Here is a 23,424-nt window from a genome sequence, read left to right as displayed (position 1 = left end):
CCATGCCACCTATTGGCAAGAGTCCTGTACCCATAACGCCGCGCTATGTCCGTCTAATCCAATGCCTGCCGGAAACGCTAATCACATCATCACACAATCACGATCTTCCTCGCCGTGTTTCTTGTTCTTCCTCTTCTCTCGTTTCAGGATCTCCTTCTCCTTCTTGGTCAAGGGCTTTGTTTCTGCTGGGTTCGCGGCTGGAGGAGGCTTCAAAGTCTTGGTCTCCGCATTGACAGTATCGACGCTCTCTCTGCTGGCGTCTTCGACATGTCCCACGCTGTTCTTATCACTTGTCGAGACTGGATCGTCTGGAAGGCTCTCAGTGACGGTCGTAGTCGCAGGTGGTTCTTCTGGTGGCGCCGAGTGGTCGGGTGTGGGTACAGGAGGCTTGTCATGACTTTCGCTGTTCCTGCTCATCCGCTGGGTGAGTTTGGTCATGTTCAGACTGAATCGACCGCCATTCGCATCCGGCCCTGCGCTGGTTGGTCGTGATTTCGACTTGCCATTCAAGGGCTTGCTGCCACGGCGAGAGCTGGAGATCATGTTGGCCACGGCAAGAAAGCTGTTGCCATTCTTCTCCGTTGGCGGATTTTCATCGGCTGGCGTTGAGGGCACCGAGACCGTGGGATCTGTTCGAATGCTGCCTGCGTAACTGGAGGTGTCGAAAGTTATGCTTTTTCGTCGCTCGTCTCCTTGGAAACTGCGTCTACCCCGGCGATCTTCAAGCGCCGCGCTGATTTCCAGGCTTGGTCTACCCGATGTTGTGGCTGCCCAGTCAATGCTATCGGATCCTACCCCGTCGCCTGTCGACATGGCATTCGATGGAACTTGCTCGAGTGCGTTCTCAGAACCCAGCTGCTCATTGAGATATGGCTTCTCCGAAGGCACCAGATCGGACTGTGATCTTGAAGTAGCCTCGGCGTACGAAGGGAGCTCATGTATGGAGTGCCCGTCGTCGCCTATCGGCTGTACTTGGTAGAAGAGCAGATATGGCGTCTCGTCCTTGAGGGCTTGCCTAATGTCCACATATGTGACCCTTTCCCGAGCCAGATCGTCGAACCGCATCCAAGGATCTTCGATGTCCTCACTATCCGAGCTGCTTCTGCGGCTGTCTGTTGCGTTGGTGGCACTGCCACGAGTCAAGCAGACATAGTGGCCGGAGTGCGTCGAGTGGCCACGATGGCATACCACGGATTGCAGAAGAAGCCGGAAGTTGGTTACGAGAGGACCCTCGTCCTGCATATTTTCGTCGCTGACAAAGTTCGGCACCTGTATCTCGAGAGGAATGTCGACGTATGTGCTACGTCTTGTCGACTGACCCTCGTTCGTGAATGCGTATCGCTTCAGGCAGATTCCCAGCACCGGTCGCTTCTTGCTGAAGTGTGCTGCGACTTGTGCATCGGTTGTCGGCATGTGATCCGTATACCATGGAAGCAGTTTGAAGAATTGCCAAGCTGGCATGAGTACCTCTGTCCGTGTACTCATCTTCCGTTCTCTGATTTCGGGAAGACCTTCGTTGTCCACCTTTCCTGTCTCTGGATCGATGCCTTCTAGTAATATCTTGCGTGAACTAAAGATACTGTCACCACGTTTCCGGCCAGCAGTTGGTCTCACTCTTTCCAGTGGGTCCTTAGTCACAACTGGTGTCATGGGCGTTTCGGCAGTGGGCGTCTGCACCAAAGGCGTGTCCGATGCGCTGCCAATCTCTGCTACTTCGACGTGAAGGCCGCTGTCCTTCTCCACTTTCGCAGGCCACATGTATGGGTCTTTCGAGTCGCCTGCTTCTGCCGACTTCAGCGTGCTACGCCGTTGGTTCTCCATGTGCCGCTTTACTTCAATGCGGTTATTGAAGTAATGCTCCAAGCAATCCTCCAATGTGATGACATTGCTGCCCTGTACTGGTTCCTCTGGGATGGCTACCTCTAGCAATCGCTCATTGATAAACTTGTGGTCGTCCTGCGGGTCCTCCTTGCCAGCATGATGTAGGTCCATTTTCAACGTTAGTAGAGGTAACTCAAGCTTGCCGGTGATGAATCCAAACGCTTCTGACGGATCCTGCTGCTCGCGTTGAGTTGCACCTTCCCAACCGCAAGCTGCCAATGACTCTTGCATGTGCCTAGTAATGTCCGTGGCGATGAGCCTGCCCGTCCTGAGCATATTGACCCACAACCGCAAGAGGCCTGCCAGCTTCTTCCGCGGGATGTCGTCAAAGTTTTCGTATAGCATGGCCTCGAAACTGTCCAGACGTGCGAACATGGCGAATAGTAATGCATCGAGGTAGCATGTGACGTTCTCCCTGTTCACGGCGCCCAGTAGCTTTGTAGGCGGACTGTAGGGTGTCACAATGCCCTCGTATGTGTCTTCCAGGAGCATCAACAGCTTGAACGCCTCTTCGCCATTGCCTTGCGGTGACACGACGCGGAGGGCATATCGTGCATTCGATTCGACCATGGTGTTGACGCCATAAGCCCGCAATCTTTCGAGTACTCCCTGGATCTTGCGCTCCTCCTCCTCCTTGTCGGGCTTGACTTTCGGATCATCCTCGATCGTAAAGACAGCACCAAAGTGGTCAGGTTTGTTCACAGGTGGTGGTGGGTCAGAGCCGAATTTGTCCTGCGTATGTCTCGTCAGCAACTTGAAGTAGTAGGTGACTGCTCCAACAATGGAAGACAACAAGTAGAGAGGTGAAGCTCTTCGCCTTTGCGACAGCACCATCTAGCACCAGCAAGTAGCACGACGATGGCGTATGTAGCCTCTTAGTCGGTGGATCGACTGACAGAAGAGGTGTGCTGACGTCGACACTATCGGTGTGGTATATTGCATGTTTGCGGTTGTTTGGGCCCATGCTGCAAGACAAGCGTCGCAAAGACGCTATTGCTGGGTGCATGCTGTATATGTCTTATGCGTACCGCAGGGAATGGAACATACCGTATGGTGGGGTGATGAATGTCGCGGATTCTTCTTCTCTCGCCGACTGAGGAATCGATGCACGCCGCTCATGCTGTGTTAGGAGTGTCGCAGGCGTGAGGACTCCATGCAGAAGGAGCTCTTCGAATGGCGCGATCGTGGCTTCTGTTTCTGTGCCGCTTGCTTGGCGATACATGTAGCTGAGGTGAAGGTCAAGGTGAAGGTCGAGGCGAGGCGCGGGGCTCGAGCAGCAGATGGTGGGAGAGAGCGGTCAGTGTGAGGCCGTGGGCGGAGTCTAGGCGGTTGGATTATTGTTTTGTTCTCATCACGTTGCCCGAACACCACATGACGTGCGTCGCTGTTTCTCGTGATGTCGAACAAGGTGGCGCCTGACGGCTGAAGAGAAGAGAAGAATCATCTCTCGCCAGCTGCATCATCATCGAGACCCTTATCGATCGTCTGGAAGGTCCAAGTCACGCAAGTGTCCGCAGACGGGTAGAAACGTGACGCTGCTAGCTTCATGCTGGTCGTGTTTCTGCTTAGGTAACAGAACCGTGCATCATCTCGCCGCAAAAGTTGACGGGCTCTACTGTCCATCACAGCAGCAGCCATGGCATTGCAGGCCGTTACCAATGCCTTCATTAGGCGACTGCGACTATCGGAGCGACCATTGAGTGCAGCGTGGACCGCGCAGTGCCGAAGATATGCTTCGACAGACGCGCAGAAGGAGGTCGATGAACTTGAGTACTCGCCCTTCCAGACCACCACTTCCGACACGGCAGCGCAGAAGATAGAGCAATTCGATCCGGCTGGCAATGCGCGAAAACGAAGGCGCCAACTGCCATCAAGCAGGTCCATCATCAACCAGTCAATCATGGAATGAATCCAATGCTCATATATGATTCCAGATACAACTTCCGTCCACCAAAGTACTACCGCGGACCGCTTCATCCCCACCAACCTCCTCCACCCTCCGATCCAGCATCGCGCGAGTTCTATGCCGGACCCTTCACTCTTCCACGTCTCGAGCAGACATACAACGATACCTTCGCGCCGGATCTGATGACCATGGCATATACACACTACCCACCAGCATTCGAACGACCGCAGAAGGGGGAACGTCTCAGGCAATGGGTTGGAGATTCGCCATACTTCAAGAACAGACCGCGTCGTGGGCCCAGAGGATACGATGTACTACCACTTCTGCGCAAGCCCATCACCTTCCGCAACGTGCCGAGACTGGAAGGCGTTACTGTACACACAATGGTCAAGGGCGCCATCGAGGACAGTGCGCATCTGCACATTGCAGGTATGGTTACGCAAGCGATCACCAATGTTCGTGCAACTGCACACGAGACCAGGAGGAGCGTTGCAGGCTTCGGCATCCGTCAAGGCCAGCACTTGAGTGTGACTTGCGAGTTGAAGGGGGAGAACATGTACCATTTCCTCAGCAAAATTGTCGACGTAGTATTGCCCAAGATCAAGGACTGGAAGGGTGTCAAGGGGTCATCCGGCGACAGCTCTGGCAACATTACATTTGGTCTGACTGGCGAGGAGGTTGCCCTCTTCCCCGAAGTGGAGGTCAATTATGACATGTGAGTACTCTCTCCCCTCCAGCACATGCTTCTACACCGTCCCATGTGCTGGCACTCACAAACACCCTTCACTAAACGCACCACAGGTATCCACCAAAGATGATCCCGGGTCTTCATGTCACCGTTCACACCTCAGCAAGGACCGATCGCGACGGAAGACAGCTCCTCTCTAGCATCGGCATCCCCTTCCACGGCAAGCTGGTCAACTAAGTGGTGCGATCAATCAGATAAGATATGAGCCGACGCAGGCCGCAGCTGCACAGAGTAGTCACCACTGCTAGCAGCTGCAGACACCCCACGTTGCACACAGCTGTAGGCGACTCGCCTGCATTTGCTGCGCGACAAGCGTGAAGAACATCCCACGAACGACGTAGCCATTCCAACCACACAAGCGTTATCCCGACAAATTGTCGGGATGTCGCACCGCATGGCTGTTCCAAACTCAAAACACGTCTCCGCACCTCACCAGCATCAAAAATACAAACAGGCGTACGAATCCACCACTAATGCCGGCGAATTACTCATGAAGGATCCCCTCAACCGCTGTAGACGCAGCAGTACGCAAAGATGGCTGCCTGTGGAGTTGTGGGAAATGCTCGGACGGAAACGGCAGCGGAGGCGTCAAACGAACGGACAGACTCAAGCTCCGCCTAACAAAAAGCTACCCTGGTCGGATATAGATCGTACGAAGTGTCATGATAAGATTAGATCGCATAAGGAGTGCAGGCTGTGTTTAGCTGGGGCAGCGGGACGTGGGATGTAAAATAGTGAGCTCCATCGCATCTGCCTAACTGACTGCGGTACATCAACAACAACACAAAGCTGTTTGTATACAGAGGAGCAGAATTGCGAGCACTTCATCATATTCAGGATATCAAAACATACCCCGCTATCCAAGTAGAACCAGTTCGGAGTTACCTACATACACAACATGGCGACCTACAACATCACCGTCCATGAACTCCTTGAACGCATCGCCAAGGACGACGCCCATTACAACACCACAACGCCAACGTGCGAGCCGCCAGCCAAGCAGCAACTTCATCGCAACAAGCCCAAACGCTCCGATAGCGTCATGTCCTGGCTCTCGACGCAGTCGTCTGATGAGAGTGAAGTCGACTTTACGGATTACCGTCACCATCACCTTCATGAGAGGAAGAGCTCTCGCTAGATGAGGCGGCGAGGTGTATGAGTACGGAATCTCAACTCAGGAATTGCGGATGATTTTACTCCTCCTTATTATGGATATTGTGGAGGACCATGCGGCACAGTCCCGGGGATGGTTTGCGAGGTTGATTTTGATGCGCGGCTCGTATTCTGAACAGTATCAGGAGCGAGAGGCACGATCTCGACTCTTTGCTCAAGGCGGGGTAAGAGGCATGCTCAGTCGACTCGTGATAATACCCCAAGCACTTGCGTCCGACGCAATCTGTACGGTCCGACAGTTGTGCAATCATCCTGCCGGCGGGACTTCTCGAAAAGTCATTCGAGTCACGGAGGGAGATCCAAAATGGGCTCGACCCAAAGACAGCACCAGCGCAGCGGGTTACGAATTCTCAAGTCGGAGGATAAGCACCGCTGCCCGAAGGAAACGGCGTATTCCCCGTGTGTGGGTACGTAGCCTCAGGGAACGCCGCCGCTAGATCAGCAGGATTGAAAGACCAATCTTCGAAAGTCCACGCAGCGATCTCATCGAGATCAAGGAGCGGCGCAGTGTCCGTGACGGGGAATTCACCGGCTGCAGTTCCAGCTCCAGCGCCTGTATGCGTAGCATTGCTCACGCGAGTCGGTGGATAGTACTCTGACATGCCATGTAACAATTCTCTCGTCCCACTTCCTTCGGCGCCGGCAGGTGCTGACGTTCGCACCGGTGCGTCTTCTTGACAGGCCATGATTTTGTAGTAGGGTCGCGTGATTTTGTCGACGGCTTCTTGCATGTAGACGAGTCTGTTGCTCGGGTTCTTCTTGCTCTTCATGAAACCGTTAGCCGCCAACAGAATCCAAAGCTGACGCTGCTCACGGCCGAAGCGGATAACCTTGTCCGTGAGCATATCTATCGCAGCCGGAATGAGACGGGTGGCAGTATCATCAATAGCTCTACTGAGCGCATCGTCGGCTTGTGGGTTGAGAGATGCGATGTGACAGAGCGAGAGCGCTGCACGGAGCTGATCGTAGCAGAGGAGTTCGAGGGCGTAGATGCCCTTGTCTGTTAGTGCTTGATGTTGCTCGAGCATCTTGGTCGCTGTTTCGATCAAGATCATGCGGGAGAAGTCACGCTCCGCTTTCGATTCAGCGATTCGAAGTTGGCGGTCGTGGAGAACGAGGAGGTACTGGCGGAGGTTGAGGGAGAGCATGGTGTAGGAGATCGCCGAGGAGGAGCCGATCCATTCGGGAAGGGATTGGAGACAGGATTCGATCTCTTCAGTGTAGCGTTTTGACTCGTCGAAGTGGACTGGTTGGCGGATGTTGTTTAGGTAGGTGTTGAGGGATTGACGCAGCATGATCGACTCGCTGGAGAGGGAGAGATACGAGACGTGGGTAAAGTCGCTGGCCCGACGTAAAGCGGGCATGTGTGATGTCTCCTGATCGAGGTCGTCGTCGGCGATGTGCGCAGGCGCAGGGCAGTCGCTTTGGGATGGCCATGGAGATGACACCATACCACGATCGAACGATGCCTGTAGATCTAGCTCCGTGGCCGCCGCCCAGACACGTTTTCGCAGCTCCTTGTCCAGAATTGAGGTTGGCTTCCTGATCAGATCAGGTGTCCTGTGAAGGCCGGCTGCCATACAGAATCTGATGACATGGCCTATGTCTGTCCAAGTCCGCTTGAACTTCCTTCCCACCACTTGTTTCGCTAGTTGCAGCAGAACCCGGATCTGGAAGTCCAGAGCTTCGACATGCTTCTGACTCTGTTCGATAAGCCAGTCATCGACAGCCACTATCCACGCTATCGCTTTCTCGCGTGCGGTCGAGCTGTTTGCACGATATACCCAGGGTTGTGCTGTTGTGAGGCACTGCGCTGCCGACATCATGACCAGCACGAGTGCGACAAAATGAGCCTTGGTAGTCTGAATCTCCGACCACATGTTGTTGTACTCTTCCCAAAAGGACGGCAGATGTACGATGTGGTATAGTGCGCCAAAGTTGTCAATGTATATCTCGACCAAGACGTCGGCCGCGTCTTTCGGGGGAAGCAGTGCTCTCAGTTCATCGTCCGTGACCGCTCCGTGCTTTGCGCCAGCATAGTTTGTCCTGTTCTCTAGCGAGCTCATGTCTTCCTTGATTCTCGATAGTGCAGGGAATTGCTCGAAAGTTTCTCTCGTGAAGCCGTGGAGTTCCGGTATGCGGGCGATCAAGGCACCAGGATGCGTGTTCCCGTGGAATTGAGTCTTGAACGATCGTCCTCGTAGCAATGTCGTTTCTCGGTCTACAATGGGTGCCACAGGATCGGAACCGCCAACGAAGGAGTCTGGCGTTGGTGGCATTCGAGGCTTAACGCTGCCCCCTGCAGCGGCCAAAGCGGCTTCCAGCTGCTTGATACGGCCATCTTGGAATTCAAGCCTGGACAACAGGTCGCCAATCGCTCCGACAGATGCTCCAATTGGTCTGCTGGAGTGGCCATAGAACGCCGGCTGTTTTCCCGCTCTGTCAGTAGGCGTGATCTGAGGCTCCTCCCTCAGTGGGATGTCAGCGGCATCCTCGAGGTACAGACAGTTAGCGGCCTGGCCAGCCTTCGTGCAGCGACTACACGCGGGCAGTGCACGGTCGCACTGTAGCTTCCTTCTACGGCAATCGTAACAGGATAGGACCTTCCTTCTGCGCTTTCTGTCGCGTTCGGCAGCATCCGGAGATCTCGTACGAGGGAAGTTGCGACCTTCCGGCAATAAGGGATCTGTCGGCATTGCTTGTTTTGGGTATTACTGGGCGCCGTAGCTTTCAGGAAGGTCTTGCTGTGGGCCTCTTGGGATGTTTAGCTATAAGGATATAGGTGCTAGCTGCCTAAACATATGGTCTGATCAGATAAGGAGTGTCTACATCGAGGCCGCAGGATGTGTTATTACATTTCCTTGCTTACGTAGACAACAGGTCCCAATTCTGATGAACCTACACCCTTCCTGGCATGGTCATGTCGTTGTCGTTTGACAAGTTTTGCTAAGACCGAGATGTTCTAGCACGAGCTCGGCCGAGCCATAGATGTGGCTGCGACGGGTTCTAGAGGCATAGGAGATGCTACCTGGACATATTCGATCATGCGCTTCACGATGCGATGATAGAAATTGTTGATACAGGGTATATATGTCGTCTACGAGTAGGTGTTGGTGAAGCTGGATAGCTGTGGTCTGGGCAGGCAATGGCCAGATCGGGATGTGTGGATCCCGACTCGCTAGGGAAGGCCCGTGCCTGTGCATGTAGGATTTACGAATGTTTCAAGACATGTGCTGCCCAGGTCGTGTCCATTCACTTCGCAGACAGTGATGAATTGAGAGGGGACTTACTAGAGACGCGAGTCTCATATCATACTACACCTAACCATGGACTCCAACTCGCCGACGCGGGTGGACAGCGACGAAGATGAGTACGACGATGAGCGACGCCGCAGCAGCGCCATGTACCGCAGGCGTTCGTCCAACGTCAGTGCCGCCAGCTTCATCCAGGATGTAGAGATGGCGGACGATGAAATCTTCTCTGGTCCTACGAGCGAGAGTGTTCCGACCGCCTATGGCTCGTTCCTCCACCGTCGCTCTCGTGCTGGATCTACTGCCAGCTTCGCCTACTACGAGGAAGAGCGTGACTTCGATTCAGAGGAGGGAGTTCCTGAGGAGGCCATCTACGACGAAGACGACTTGGAAAGACAAAGTCTGAATGGCGAAAACACTTTCCTCGAGCCAGAATTGGACGATTCCACCCAAGACGGCGGCGAGAGTGCATCGATGGACTCCAGACCTCGCAAATACAGTCGAAAGAGCTCGGGATACTCTAGAAGTTCGAGGCACTCGGGTGAATCTAGGAGATCGCCCGACAGTCCTCTTCTGCGGCGGTACCATTCAGGAGGCTCGCAGGACAGTGGCTTTGGTGGTGGGTCAAGGATGAGCCAGAAAATCTACATCTTGACAGAGGATATGACCATTGTGGTTGCTGGCTTCAAGACATCCTTGATCGGCTTCGCACTTTATATCTGCATCGGTGTCTGCACGGGTGGACTTGGCTACCTCCTCTTCCGCTGGCTTCCCAAGTGGTACGTACGCATGACTGGCAAAGCCACACCATTGGGAGAATGCGATTGGGTCGTGATTGAGAATCAATGGAGCGAGATGGAGGTCAAGGATCTGCGAAAGCAAGAGTTTGGCCAGGCGCTTTCGTCGGTATTTGGCTACACGAAGGGTAAATTGCAGGATTACGACGAGTATGATGATCCCATCATGGACGAGTTGCGAATTCTGGACTACCGCTACATACGTTTCTGCTACCACCCAAGCAAGGACAAGTTCGTGCTCGGCAATACTTGGAAGGATCCTGCATGGACTGATGTGACCGCCGTGCGTGCGGGTATCGATGGTGAAGAGCAAGAAGTGCGAGAGCGTATCTTTGGCAAGAACTCAATCGATCTTGAGCAGAAGACCATTGGTCAGCTCTTGGTTGACGAGGCCTTCCATCCGTTCTACGTCTTTCAGATCGCCTCGTTGATCCTGTGGTCTCTGGATGAGTACTATTACTATGCTGCCTGCATCTTCGTCATCTCTCTTGTGAGTATCACCACTACCCTGATCGAGACGAGACAGACGATGAAGCGCCTGCGAGAGATTGCACGTTTCGAGTGTGACATTCGAGTGCAAAGAGGTGGCTTCTGGCGATATGTTGATTCGAGCGAACTGGTGCCCGGAGACGTGTACGAAGTCACCGATCCAAACCTTGATACCTTGCCGTGTGATAGTCTGCTACTTTCTGGGGATTGCATCGTCAACGAGAGCATGCTCACTGGAGAGTCCGTTCCAGTTTCGAAGACTCCGGCTAACGACGATACACTCGAGATGCTTACTCCAGGTGCATCGACAATGCACGCGGACGTAGCAAAGCACATGCTTTTCAGCGGAACCAAGATCATCCGTGCAAGAAGACCCCAAGACGATAAAAGCGATGAGGCCGCAGCGTTGGCACTTGTTGTCAGGACCGGCTTCAACACAACGAAAGGTGCTTTGGTTCGATCCATGCTGTTTCCAAAGCCATCCGGCTTCAGCTTTTACCGCGACTCTTTTCGATACATCTCAGTCATGGCTGGCATCGCTGGTCTCGGCTTCATCGCGTCCCTCGTCAACTTCATACGTCTGGGTCTGGCGCCACATCTTATCATCGTTCGTGCTTTGGATCTCATCACCATCGTGGTACCACCTGCACTGCCTGCCACGCTGACAATTGGCACGAACTTTGCATTGCAGCGACTGAAGGGCAAGAACATCTTCTGCATCAGTCCTCAGCGAGTGAACGTCGCGGGCAAGATCGATGTCATGGCCTTCGACAAGACTGGGACGTTGACGGAAGATGGTCTGGATGTGCTTGGTGTCAGGGTTGTATCGCGGCCTGCCAACAGATTCACTGACATCTTGAGCGACTCTTCTACACTCCTGCCCGGCGCCGCCTACGAGCGTGACCCTACCATGGACTACAATGCGAACAAAGCCATTCTGTACACCATGGCAACATGCCACTCGCTTCGGCTTGTGGATGACAAGTTCATTGGAGATCCGCTTGATTTGAAGATGTTCGAGTTTACGGGTTGGCAGTACGAAGAAGGCTCCGAAATGCCCGGCGGCGACGACGAGGAGGACAATTCACTGACACCATCTGTCGCCCGACCTCCACCCGGCATGGAGTTCGACCTCGATGAAGAGCAGGACTCGCCAAACAGCCGCAGAGCCATCGAGCTTGGCGTGCTTAAGGAGTTTGAGTTCGTATCACAGCTTCGCCGTGCCAGCGTCATCGTGCGACAGTTTGGTGAGAAGAGCGGTGATGTCTATGTCAAGGGTGCACCAGAAGCTATGAAGGCCATATGTCGGCCGGAAAGCTTTCCAGCCGATTACGATGACCTACTCGCATACTACACCCACCGCGGCTACCGTGTCATCGCTGTTGCGACAAAGCACATCTTCAAACTGAACTGGCTGAAAGTGCAGAAAATGAAGCGCGAGGAAGCAGAGTCAAACCTTGACTTTGTTGGCTTCATCATTTTCGAGAACAAGCTGAAGGAAGCCACGACGGAGATCATTGAGGAGCTGAACGAAGCCAATATCCGCACTGTCATGTGTACTGGAGACAACATCCTGACTGCGATCAGTGTTGCTAGAGAGTGTGGCTTGATTGACCGCTCAGCCCACTGCTTCGTACCGCACTTTGTTGAAGGAGATGCGCAAACTGCACTGTCGAAGCTAAGCTGGACCAGTGTTGACAATGCTGTTTACGAACTCGACGAGAACACTCTGAAGCCACTCCCGCCACCTGCCGAACACGACTCATCTCTGCCATACGACGTATCGAACATCCGCAACTACTCCGTAGCCGTCAGTGGCGATGTGTTCCGCTGGATCATCGACTATGCCTCACCGAAGGTGCTCCGCGAGATGCTAGTGATTGGCCAAGTCTTCGCACGCATGTCGCCAGACGAGAAGCACGAGTTGATTGAGAAGCTACAAAGCATCGACTATACTGCCGGCTTCTGTGGTGATGGTGCCAACGACTGTGGTGCGCTCAAAGCAGCAGACGTCGGCATTTCGCTTTCTGAGGCCGAAGCTTCTGTTGCTGCGCCGTTCACGAGCCGTGTCTTTGACATCTCCTGTGTGCCAACAGTCATTCGAGAGGGACGTGCTGCGCTAGTGACGAGTTTCAGCTGCTTCAAGTACATGAGCTTGTATTCGGCGATTCAGTTCACGTCTGTCAGCTTCTTGTACGCCAAGGCCTCGAACTTGGGCGATTTCCAGTTCTTGTTTATCGACCTGGCGCTCATCTTACCTATAGCCATCTTCATGGGCTGGACCGGACCATACCACAAACTTTCGGTGAAGCGACCTACTGCAAGTCTTGTCTCTCGCAAGGTCCTCACACCACTTCTAGGTCAGATTGTCGTCTGTGTTTTAGCACAGTTCATTGGCTGGTGGTTTGTACGACAACAACCATGGTATCTGCCACCCGTTGTGGACAAGAACCACTCGAACTCCAAGAACTCGGAGAACAGTACGCTCTTCTTGATGTCGTGCTATCAATACATCCTGTCCGCAATCGTCCTCTCGGTCGGCAAACCCTTCCGCCAATCGATGCGCCACAACCTACCATTCGTCGTGACGATGCTCATCGCGCTCGGCATATCGAGCTACATGCTGTTTGACCCGGCACCATGGCTTGAGAGACTGATGGAGCTTACCTGGATGTCGCCGGAGTTCAGGATCTTTATTCTGGTTCTGGGCGTTGGATACTTTGCCATGTCGTACCTGACAGAGCGACAGGTGTTCCCGCACTTGGCGAAAGCGATCGGGAAGCTTGTGCAGAAATTCAATAGCACCCCGAAGAAGCGGAAGGAGTACAAGGTCATATCGGAGGAGATGCGTATATAATGTGTTTGACGAGCGCAATGTGTACATAGTGATCGAACAACGACAGATTTGGTTCGACAGCACAGATTATGGCGAAGACTTCCTAAGGCTTGATTCTGCCTGCTTCATCCTGCACCTTGTTCCTCCCGTGATCCCGAAAGTGAGCTGCAGCATCTAGAAACGACAATGATGATACTGTATGTGCACAGGCACGACAGGGTCCTTGTAAGGCTGAAACAAGGTTCGCGCTAATCATGATCCCTGTCGTGTCGCGTCGGCTGAGCTTGCAGCTTTTTGGCTGTTTTGTTTCTCCGAACATCATCAACACCAAACGACAACGGCACAAGATGGAAGGCAACGGCGAAAGTCATCGCGAAGGTCACGATTCCTTTTACGGGCGCATGTTGATCGAGGAATGGGAGCCTCTGTTCCAGTACCAACAGCAGACGCCTGCGTCGTACGACGATGCTCGCCCGCGAATACACGCAATTGCGAGTGGTGCGACTGTCAAACTCGTGCCTAAGCAGTGGCGTTGGGAGTCGGTGTTTCAACACCTCACTATACAGAATTTCTCCGACGATGGTGAAGACGATAGCGCCGAGGCCGCAGCCCCTCCTCCGAATCCAGACGATTCCCTAATTCACTGTCACCCCATTGACATCTGGGTGACGTCGAGGTATGGTGCCGAGTTCAATTGTCACCCCCAGTTCAGCTATTGATGCAGACGTAGTGAGTTGTATCTGTATCGTGAGCCGGCAAGAGGCGGCGTCAAGTGCTCCTACAGGTCGATGCCCATTGTGGGTGTGCAGGGTGCCGACCTCTACATCCAGCTTAACCTCTCCGACGACGACACTCCTGATGACGAGATCGAGTTCATGGAGCTGCGTATCACCGCAGACGAGGTCGACAGCTACGACCAAAGTGACATAGCGACTGGAGGAACCTTGAACGAGGATGGTTCAATCAAGCTCACCACAAACGTGGCCGATGTTCTATGCAGGGCCATTTCCGCATGTCATGACTTGCATCCGGATCCGCCATCGCCTGGGGAGGAAGACGTAGACATGGAAGAGGACACCAGACCCGGTGCAGGAGGTTGGATCACATCCGAGAATCTTGCCGAGTATACGGACGAGAACGGCAACTTCAGAATGCCGGAGGGCATCACCGTGATCAATGGAGACGAAGAGTACGAAGAGCAGGAACCACTAGGTGCGTCATGAAGAGTCGAGGGAGAAAACATCGACCGTCCCTTCAAGCGATGTTGTTATGTGCGCCACGCCCTGAGCTACAAACACATGATTAACGGCATGCTTTGTGCTGTGACAAATGCTGACATCTGATGCGGACAGGTCCAGGCGCTGGTACGACGAGGACAGCAGCAGAGGCTGTTGAGGCCGGCACACTGGAAGAAGCCGATCGTCCTGGACCGCCAGGATCCGGACCATCAGGATCAGGAACATGAAGCAAGTCTGTTGAGGCGCATTGTTTCAGCAAAGGACTGTACCTGATTCAGTACTCCAAAATGGACCAACCCCAACAGCATACAATAGAGCCACACCTTTCATGTAGGACGACAGCCTATGATCCATGTAGATGTTAAGACGAAGGATAACGCAAAGGATGCGCCGAGCACGGCAAGAAAGGAATGGCCGTGGGCAACGTACCAGATGTGACAAGTTGTGAGCATCAGCTCAACAGCAAACGCCGCCGTTCGTGTGCTAAGTCTGTTCGCAGAGAAAGTGACATGAAGCAGAAAAGTATCACACATCGAGGATCAGAGTCAATAAATGATACTTTGATGACATGAAGTGTCTACAAAATCAGTACTTCTATGGATATCATAAACAGCAATGAAACTTCCGGACGTCGTGTCCTGGTATTCGACCTTCCTCCTCCCACCTCATCAAACTCGAGGGGGCATCGTCGGCCGTTACAAACATTATGCATTATAGCTTGCGTTCCTCTTCAAGCTTTCAAGAACCCATCACTATCATACAAGCTCTTGGGCGTAGCTCCCGCCTCCATCTGCACCGACTCCTGTCTGAGTCTACTTATGGTTGGCGTCATTCTCCCGGTCTTGCCATCAGGCGTCGCCTGACTGAACAGTGGCAACTTGTGGGAGCCGATGCTCTCATGTTTCTGGTTCGTGTTAGGGCTGGACCAGAACTTCTCGCCGTCGTCCCAGACACTGGTGCGGTTTTGTGTAGAGGTAGAGGCAGCCGGGGTCTTGGTCGGTGTGGGCTGGGAGTAGATGCTGCTCTCCCTTGACAGTTGGCGATCCTTGTGTTGTTGTTGCTGCTGCTGCGAGTACTTCAAGCTTCGGGGCGAAATGTGCTCCCGGTGTGTGGGACGTGGGTCGCCGGTGTACTTCAACCTGAGCGGTGCGGGTTTTTCTGCTGCTGGGAGGATGAAGCCAGCGGAGGCGTTGTGCTCGTACCCCGAGAAGTCGATCTCGTCCATGGTCTTGTACTTGGGACTGTCGACGAGTGGGACGCCGTGGCGAGAAAGGCGCTCTGTAGCGCCAGCACTGGCGTTACCATCGAAGTCAAAGTCGAAGATCTCATCGGCGGCAGCGCCTTCGGTGTCGGATTTCGGGGTTGCGGGACACCAGGGTAGCAGAGGTGAAGCTTCACGGCCTAGACGGACGTAGTTCCTGCTCTCGCGGTTCAAAGCTGCGACTTCTTTGGAGACTTCGCTGTTCATACGGCGGAGTGCCATGGCGTTCTTGAGGACCGATTTGGCGGGTGCGGAGCGAGGTTCTTGTGGAACGTGCTTCGCTGGCTTGATGTTGAGCGGAGCTGGCGCTGGGGAGTCGTGGTCGTCGCTTTGTGGAATGGTGGGGAGGCTGGGTGCGACTGCTACGAAGGGTTGGCGCTGTGGTTGCGCAAGTGGTGCAGGTGTGGGTTCCCAGCGTGGGAGGTACGCCATATCGTTGTTCTCGGCCGTGGATGGGAGCAGACTTGGGATGCTGGTGCCGAGAAAGCTGGAGGTAGAAGTGCTGTTTGGCATACTTGCCATGATGGAGCTGGCATTCTCGCTGGTGAGCTTCCGATCTTGAAGGGTCGTCTTGGGGCTAAGAGGTGGCGAGTCGGGCAGAGCGTAGCTCGATGGACGACTCTTTATTGAGAAGCCATCCAGGGCAAAATCGTCAAGGTTGGCAAAAGGTAGGAACAATGAGCTTCGCTGCATGTCGCCTTCGTCATCCCAAATGTGTGGTGGGCTCGCTGGGTCGTACTCGTTACCCTCGATTGGTGGTGGGATGTGGACTACTGCCGGCCAAGATGGGTCGTACGAGTTTGATCGAGCGACTGGGAGCGGCGGTGAGGATGGGAGATCGGCTGACGATACAGGCGAAATTTCTGCTGAAGATTCCTGGCTTTTCCGAGGTGAGACGGGTGATACTTCGTCATCGCTCGACATTGCTAATGTGAATGGCGAGGAGCTATTCTTTTCGTCAAAGCCAAGCGTGGGAGACTCGAGGTCGAAGCTGAGATCTGGCATAGGCGCAGTGTCGAATTCTGGCAGTGATCGCGTCAGTGCGACGCTCGTCCTGGCTGGCGATGGGAACTTGGGGATCATGAATGATCCAGCTGCTGAGCTCCTGTCACTCTGTCTCGAGTCCGGTCTGGTGGAAAGAGCACAGTCGCTTGGATGACTGGTCAAGCCGCCAGCGCTGACATCGTGGTAGGTATTCCAGCTTGACAGTGTAGGTGAGCTGGGTGTCAGACTTGCCCTCAGTGTTTGTATGCGCAGACAAGACTCGCTGGATGTTTGCCTGGGTGGAAGAGGTGGTCTAGGCAGCGTCGATCGTCTCCTCTCATGGGCCACTGCAAGCTCGATCTTACGGCGCTCGTTCTGAACCTCACGCTTGATCTCGTCGCTCTCGCGTTCTTCGGTGATTTCATCCATGACGATGCCGGCCGGGCTGGAACTGCTGCTTCTTGAGCTTTCGGGGCCGAGTACCTGAGGCGTGAGTGTGCTGATGCGAACACAGTTCTGTCTCCTGTGGCCCTTCCTGGCGTTTGGGCTACCCTTGAGCGCACTTGGCTTCGACACGATCTTCGCCATGTTGTTGTCCCAGTGAAATGGGTTTCCATTGCTGCTGCGACCAGAGTCTTGAGTTGAGATGGATACATTCCTTTTCTTTATGTTGCAGTGTTGAGCGTTGCCGGAAATGTCTTTCAGGATGGCACTTCTCCTGTTCTTCTCAGCCGGCGAGCCTTGCGCAGACACCGAGGACGGACGTCGGGTCTTCCTGGGTGTCACAATCTTCTGTACACCACCAACGCCTGTCAAAGAATTTGAGGACGAGACACGGCTGATGCTGACACGATCTGCGGTAGCGACTATAGGTATCGAGAGGCGATTCCGGTCCATGCTATCCGTTGAGGAGAAGCTTGACGTGGATTCGCGGTTGATGAACGCGCTGTCGGTGCTGGAACGTACGAGGTTGGCCTTGACCGACGCCCGAGACCGCTCTGTCTGCATCGCCATGTTGGTGTTAGTACTGATCCGTGCCGGTCCCCTTGGGCGAGGCTGCTGCCATTGACCGTTGCTAACAGTCTTCAAGGCAGCGTCGTCGCTTTCGGCAACTAGTTCTTCGACTGTTGGGGAGCTGAGTGGCTGATCGCTGTCTTTCCTGGCAAGTATGGGACTTGTGACCAGGATTGAGCTGCTGGTCGAATTGATGCTTCCTGCCGATTGAGCGCGGGGGATGCATACACCTTGTCTGGATGGGTCTTCCATCGTAAGTGGTGAGATGACGGGAAGCGGAGGGATTGGTCCAGACGGTGGTCGGCTCAGAGGTGCACCAAGAGATGCAGAGCGAGCATGCATCGCTGGTCGTGGTCTCTTCACCTCCGCAATCTGTCTCGACAGACGATCTGTGTTTCCGAGGACTGCACCACTGGTATCAACGCGAAGCACACCGAGAGATACGGATCTGATTGTTCCTCCGAGCTTCAGATCAGGCTTGGGAAACAACGGGTTGTAGGTGGCTGGCGACTTGATCGCGAATGATGGAATAGCTTCTGGCTTGGGGCTGCCAGGCGCTGTGAAAATATTGCTGTTGTTTTGTTGCGCAGCATTGGTGTGAGGTTTGGTGCCCATCACCTCGTTTATCCTCACCGCGTTGCTGTACAGATCGAAGTTGCTGCTGCCGTGGCGGCTCCTAGGACTTTCGAGCGTCTCCACGATGGCTGACAAGTGCTTTGGTTGCGCCTGGGTTGGATCGGCAGCGGGTGGCTCCGGTCTTATTGGGAAGAAAGAAGGTCTCTTCCTTTTATTCGTGGGTCCGGCTTGCTCTGGCGTATTGACAGTCTCTGTGGAAGCCAAAAAGTCCCAGCGTGTACCCGCTCGCAATGGTCTTAAACCGTTGCCGCGCGCAGCCTGCACAGTCGCTCCGGCCTGTTCCATCTGAGGCACTGCAACTGGTACATTGTTCTGCTCCAGCTCTGCAACGGCTTGTCGATGCCGCCTTCGGCGTATGCGAAGGACGACCAATATCACGATGATGGCCACGAGGATAAGGCCGCCGATCACACATCCTATCGCCAAGCCCACGATCTGCGCCTGACTTGTTGCTGGTGCGCCTGCTGTGCTTGCTGCGCTGGGAGACCCGCCGAGTTGCCCGAGAGCCAGATCGCGTCGTGGCATTGCATTGCGCTGAAAGATCTGATTAGGCGACATTGCTGCAACAGATGCGGTCGTGTCACTTCGTGTGCAGTATATTCGGTTCCTGCTCCAGTAAGGCCTGTAGTCCGCGCCTTCGTCCTTCGACTGATGTCTTCTTGGCGGATCGCCAGCCTGTCTTCGGCTGTTGTTTCGAACTCGCACAGGTCGTCTAATGCAAAGTACAGCTGTTGTGGTTCTGTCTGTCGGAATGTAACGCGGCACGTTGCCACAACCGATAGCACGTGGATCGTGTTGGAATGTAGAATGATATGACCGTTGATCCGAGGCTTCGGCTGTCGTCAGAATGTCTGAGTGGTGATTATGATTATGCTCTTTCCACGAGGACGGGAGCGTTTGGGTCAGTAAGACAATAGCAAAGCAACGCGAAACGATCGAAGGGAGCGTTGTTGTCAAGTGAATGAGCGTGATGATGGATCAAAACATTAGCATTAGTACAGCAACAAGAAACTGCCTGCCAGAAAGACAACAGACGCGTAGCTGGTAAGTCAACGACAACGACGAACGATACTGTACCTTCTTCTTCTACTAAACGCTCTCATCGTCCTCATTTCTCCCTTTCCGTGACGTTGCGAGAGCTGGGGGTTCACGACGTTGTCGACGATGGTGCTGAGATGAGACTCTCGAAGATCAGAACGCGTTTGCTCGCGGTGCAATAACATGACCTGACGTTTGTGTCAACTGCCGACCGAACGGCAGCGCCCGCTGCAATGTGCATGAGGGAAAGTGGTGTTTGTTGGGTGTGGATGTGTATTGTGCATGAGTGAAAGTGGTGTTTGTTGGGTGTGGATGTGTATTGTGCATGAGTGAAAGTGGTGTTTGTTGGGTGTAGATGCGCGTTGTGCATGAAGCAAAGTGCTGTTTCGGGGTATGGATGTGCATTGTGCATGAATAAAAGTGCTGTTTCTGGGTGTGGATGTAGGAGGCAAGGCGGTACTCAGGAGGGAGAGCCAAAGCACGCGCTCCTTTGTCGGCCAGCGGAACAGTGGAGGCGTGAAGCCGGACCCATCTTGCAGCACAACATGATAACATCTACCCATCGTCGACGTATCACTTCTGCCATCCACCGGCGTGCAGCGTCGAAATAGTATCATCTTCGTCGTAAGAGGCTCCTTGGGTTCGGTACTCGTTGATCTTTCCTTGCACAAGTCGCCTTCAGTATGGTTGTTCGTCCCTTTTCGAAAGAGAGTCCCGAGGACTCGTCCATGAAAGACGGCATCTTCCAAGAGGACAACACCCTGCCACCCAAGGAAGAGTCGATCACGTCTCTCTTCTCATTGAAGGGGAGGACTGCCATAGTATCCGGATCAGGAGCCGGCATTGGCTATGCAGTAGTGCAGGCGTTCGCAGAGGCTGGCGCCAATGCGGCAATTTGGGTGCGCCATCGTGGTGCATTCTTTCCACGTCACTGCTCATGTTTGTTAGCATCATGGCAACAAGAAGGCCATAGAGAAGGCGAAGGATATCGAGAAGCAATATGGCGCGAAATGTAGGCGATGGCATGATATATACCTACTGAGATTACTGACGTTGAGCGACAGGTCAAGCCTATCAAACAGATGTCACCGACTTCGAAGATACAAAACGGGTCATTAACCAAATTGCACATGATTTCAATGGCCGTTTGCACATCTTCGTCGCCAACGCTGGTATCCCGTGGCAAGAGGGCAGGATGATTGATGGGAAGTTGGACTCCTACCACAAAGTCGTCTCGACCGATTTGGACTCTGTATTTTACTGCGCCAAAGCTGCTGGCGAGATCTCCAGGCGACAATACCTCACTGGCGTCACTACTAGCGGCACGAAGCTCGACAATTACAGCTATGGTAGCTTCATCGCCACGGCATCCATGAGCGGCCACATTGCAAACATTCCTCAGCTTCAATCGGCGGTTCGTGTCTCCAACGGCATCGCCAGTATGACACGCTAACAAGCAAAACAGTACAACGCTGCAAAGGCTGGCGTCATACACCTCTGCAAGTCGTTGGCTGTTGAGTGGGTCAAATTCGCCCGCGTCAACAGCATCTCTCCGGGATACATGCTAAGTACAGAGGGCAGATGGCATTGTCGCTGTCAGACATGCCTGGCATCATCTGCCAAGATATTGCCACGTGGTCCTCGAGTATGGCTAACATTTTTCTGTTTACAGGCAACCGAGATTAGTGATTTTGTGCCCCCAGAGACGAAGAAGATATGGCACGGCAAGATTCCCATGGGAAGAGAAGGTGAAGCCCATGAGCTGAAGGGCGCGTACCTCTATCTGGTCAGTATCGCAGCGACTCTTCATTCCACTGCACGAGCCAACCGTAAGGCTGATCGTGTTGGCCGAGGGTCTCGCGCATTGTGCTGTTCGGGCATGGCTGATGATCTCCTACAGGCATCCGATGCTTCTTCATACACAACCGGGGCGAACATGGTTGTCGATGGAGGCTACTGTGCGGTATAAGCATTCAACGGCAGAACAAGGTATGGACCACATGGACGACAGAAGTGATACCGAGACAGAATCAACATCGAACAGCTACGACCCAGAGGCGCCTCATTTCTGCTACTGTCCTGTCTGCCGTTCCTGCCGTTACCTTATACACGTGCTGCTCATCTTCGAATGTCCCAGCTGGGTTCCAACATACTCTCAGACCATGCCTCAAGACGTGCCGAGACATCAGCCCTGCTCAACTGCTAATCCATCTGCCAATTCGCCACCTCAGCGTATCGTTTTTCTAACACTTGCTCGCGTAGCTGTCTCGTTGCCATGTGGCCCACCAATCCGAGACATCACCACCACGCTTCCTACCCATCACCACGCGACACCTCATCCCTCCGCCAACGTCTTTTCCAACGCCGCGTCCAGCGCCCTATCAGTTCTCGCCCGGTCCAAATGTCTCTCCATATCCACCCTCCAATGATGCTTCTTATGCTCAAACACCGGCTCAGGGTCAGGACTCCCCGTATCAAGCCTGACACTCTCCAGTCTCAAATCCGGGAACCTCCCGACATTCTGCGCAAATTTCACACAACCTGCCCGGCCGTACCGTTGCATATGATGGCCCAGAATCGCCCGCAAGGCTGAAAGGATCGATCCCTGTAAGCTAAACTCAATGTCCTGTTCAAGTTGATGCCTCGTACCTGGTGAGATCTGATACTGGATCACGAGTTGGCGGAGGGCCTTGCGGCCGGCATGGCCTATGGAGGAGAGCCATCGGAGGGGAGGCGTGGAGTCCTCATCGAAGACGATGGCGCGGAAGATGTTGTGGGCGTAGTAGACTGGTAATGCTTCATAGCGCAGTTGGCGTGAGGCGCGTAGGAGACCAGGCTCGGGGAACTCTTCGTGACTCCATAGCTCGTCGTACTCGAGGTTTTCGATGTTGATGTCGTCGATGGCGACCAAGACTTCGATGTATATGCGGTCACGGAGCTCACGGGGTAGTCTCGTGAGAAGGAAGCATTGTTGGGGCTGGCTCATGTCTCGATCAAGTGCCTTCGATAGTGCTGATGGTATGTGGCTGTATTGATGGATAGCGTAGGTAGTACGAGAGAAAGGTAGGGCTGCGTACCGAGGGAGGCTGGTGCGATAGGGAAGGTGTTGGCCGTGATCAAGGCAGGGGACATGATTGGAGGACGTACCTTGTCAGGAAGAAGAATATTGTGGGCCTCTGGAGACCTCCACTCGGCATGTCATGTGGCACAGTGAGCTATGCTGTACGGTGGGTGAAGGAGCGGCAAGCGAAGAGCTCGCTGTCACTGTCATGCGACATGTCCGACTCTTGCTTTATGTTTGGACCATGGGCGTCACTGTGCGCATGCGGTGAAGTGATCAAGCGTCCAGTTCAAGCCTGTCAAGACGTGAAGCGCGTCGCTAATCATGACCGCCAAGACTGCTGTTCAGATATGTCTCAGATGTTACACTTTTCCGATGTGTCCTCGGTTCCCGTCGATGATGTCTCGGTCAATGACGCTATGAGAAGATTGTGCGACTTCGGCACCTGTTATTAACAGGTGGACTTTCTGCGGTTCCCTTGTCATGGTCGGATATGCTTAAGCGGGTCGACATTGTACCTTCATTCTCGCGTCTCATGGCGATACCCTTCGATCACCGATCAACCCCAGTCAACTTCATGATGGCTGCAGCATCTTCTCGGTCGGTAGTCGTACTGCACCTTAGAGCAGCTTCTGCCCGCGGCATCTTAACCTAGACGCCCCGTACGAATGGAATCCCGCTCTACGACGAAGTGTTCCTAAAGGCACGTCATCTCAGCGCTTCACTCGCAAATAGGCAGCTCGCGTTTTGCACTCACACTCCGGATAGCGTCAATCCAGCCGTGCATCGATTCTCTGGTGACATGGGCGTGATCGGTGTCGACTCTGAGCCGGATGGAGGCTCTGGACGATCAGCGGTACTGTAGATAGTGGTGTTAGATGTTCGCGCCTCAGACTATCCTTGCAACCGCAGGTTCAAATACAGACGGAAGAGCCTGGTTTGGTGAAGTGTTGACAGCATGGCGAGTGTCAAGATTATACTGCTCCTCGGGAAGGCAGTGGGGAGGAAGATGATTCTCGATCGAAACCTGGATTCAATGCCTCCAATGGCCTCGCCGCGGCTCTCCCACCATGATTAGGAAGTGAATCTGCTCCTTAGCAACTTCATTCGA

At 53.9% G+C, this 23,424-nt stretch overlaps 8 protein-coding genes across 8 annotated transcripts; 4 read left to right on the top strand and 4 right to left on the bottom strand.

Annotated features, from left to right (window-relative positions):
• Positions 1-81: 81 nt before the first annotated feature.
• CLAFUR5_07020 (uncharacterized protein) lies at positions 82-3,000 on the bottom strand (the record flags this gene model as incomplete). Its single annotated transcript, XM_047906168.1, has 2 exons — positions 82-2,613; positions 2,929-3,000. 2 exons carry the CDS (start codon positions 2,998-3,000, stop codon positions 82-84), a joined length of 2,604 nt encoding a protein of 867 aa, XP_047763496.1.
• A 517-nt stretch (positions 3,001-3,517) lies between these two features.
• On the top strand, positions 3,518-4,712 carry CLAFUR5_07019 (putative 54S ribosomal protein L7, mitochondrial; the record flags this gene model as incomplete). Its single annotated transcript, XM_047906167.1, has 3 exons — positions 3,518-3,759; positions 3,816-4,502; positions 4,589-4,712. 3 exons carry the CDS (start codon positions 3,518-3,520, stop codon positions 4,710-4,712), a joined length of 1,053 nt encoding a protein of 350 aa, XP_047762788.1.
• A 1,346-nt stretch (positions 4,713-6,058) lies between these two features.
• On the bottom strand, positions 6,059-8,404 carry CLAFUR5_07018 (Transcription factor lepE; the record flags this gene model as incomplete). Its single annotated transcript, XM_047906166.1, has 1 exon — positions 6,059-8,404. The coding sequence occupies one exon, from the start codon at positions 8,402-8,404 to the stop codon at positions 6,059-6,061; it is 2,346 nt and encodes a 781-aa protein (XP_047762787.1).
• Positions 8,405-9,034: 630 nt separating this feature from the next.
• Positions 9,035-13,102, top strand: CLAFUR5_07017 (putative cation-transporting ATPase; the record flags this gene model as incomplete). Its single annotated transcript, XM_047906165.1, has 1 exon — positions 9,035-13,102. One exon carries the CDS (start codon positions 9,035-9,037, stop codon positions 13,100-13,102), a length of 4,068 nt encoding a protein of 1,355 aa, XP_047762782.1.
• Positions 13,103-13,428: 326 nt separating this feature from the next.
• On the top strand, positions 13,429-14,546 carry CLAFUR5_07016 (uncharacterized protein; the record flags this gene model as incomplete). The annotated part of the gene is made up of 3 exons (XM_047906164.1): positions 13,429-13,757; positions 13,812-14,293; positions 14,434-14,546. 3 exons carry the CDS (start codon positions 13,429-13,431, stop codon positions 14,544-14,546), a joined length of 924 nt encoding a protein of 307 aa, XP_047762781.1.
• Positions 14,547-15,049: 503 nt separating this feature from the next.
• On the bottom strand, positions 15,050-18,772 carry CLAFUR5_07015 (uncharacterized protein; the record flags this gene model as incomplete). Its single annotated transcript, XM_047906163.1, has 1 exon — positions 15,050-18,772. The coding sequence occupies one exon, from the start codon at positions 18,770-18,772 to the stop codon at positions 15,050-15,052; it is 3,723 nt and encodes a 1,240-aa protein (XP_047762780.1).
• A 1,163-nt stretch (positions 18,773-19,935) lies between these two features.
• On the top strand, positions 19,936-21,221 carry CLAFUR5_07014 (L-xylulose reductase; the record flags this gene model as incomplete). The annotated part of the gene is made up of 5 exons (XM_047906162.1): positions 19,936-20,151; positions 20,201-20,264; positions 20,317-20,666; positions 20,718-21,038; positions 21,153-21,221. The coding sequence occupies 5 exons, from the start codon at positions 19,936-19,938 to the stop codon at positions 21,219-21,221; spliced, it is 1,020 nt and encodes a 339-aa protein (XP_047762779.1).
• A 366-nt stretch (positions 21,222-21,587) lies between these two features.
• Positions 21,588-22,238, bottom strand: CLAFUR5_07013 (uncharacterized protein; the record flags this gene model as incomplete). The annotated part of the gene is made up of 1 exon (XM_047906161.1): positions 21,588-22,238. One exon carries the CDS (start codon positions 22,236-22,238, stop codon positions 21,588-21,590), a length of 651 nt encoding a protein of 216 aa, XP_047762786.1.
• Positions 22,239-23,424: the final 1,186 nt, after the last annotated feature.

Source organism: Fulvia fulva, chromosome 6 (assembly GCF_020509005.1).
Source record: "Fulvia fulva chromosome 6, complete sequence".
In the NCBI taxonomy this organism is placed as follows: Eukaryota; Fungi; Ascomycota; class Dothideomycetes; order Mycosphaerellales; family Mycosphaerellaceae; genus Fulvia; species Fulvia fulva.
Note: the sequence above shows the minus strand (reverse complement) of the source record. Positions and strands in the feature narration are given on the sequence as shown.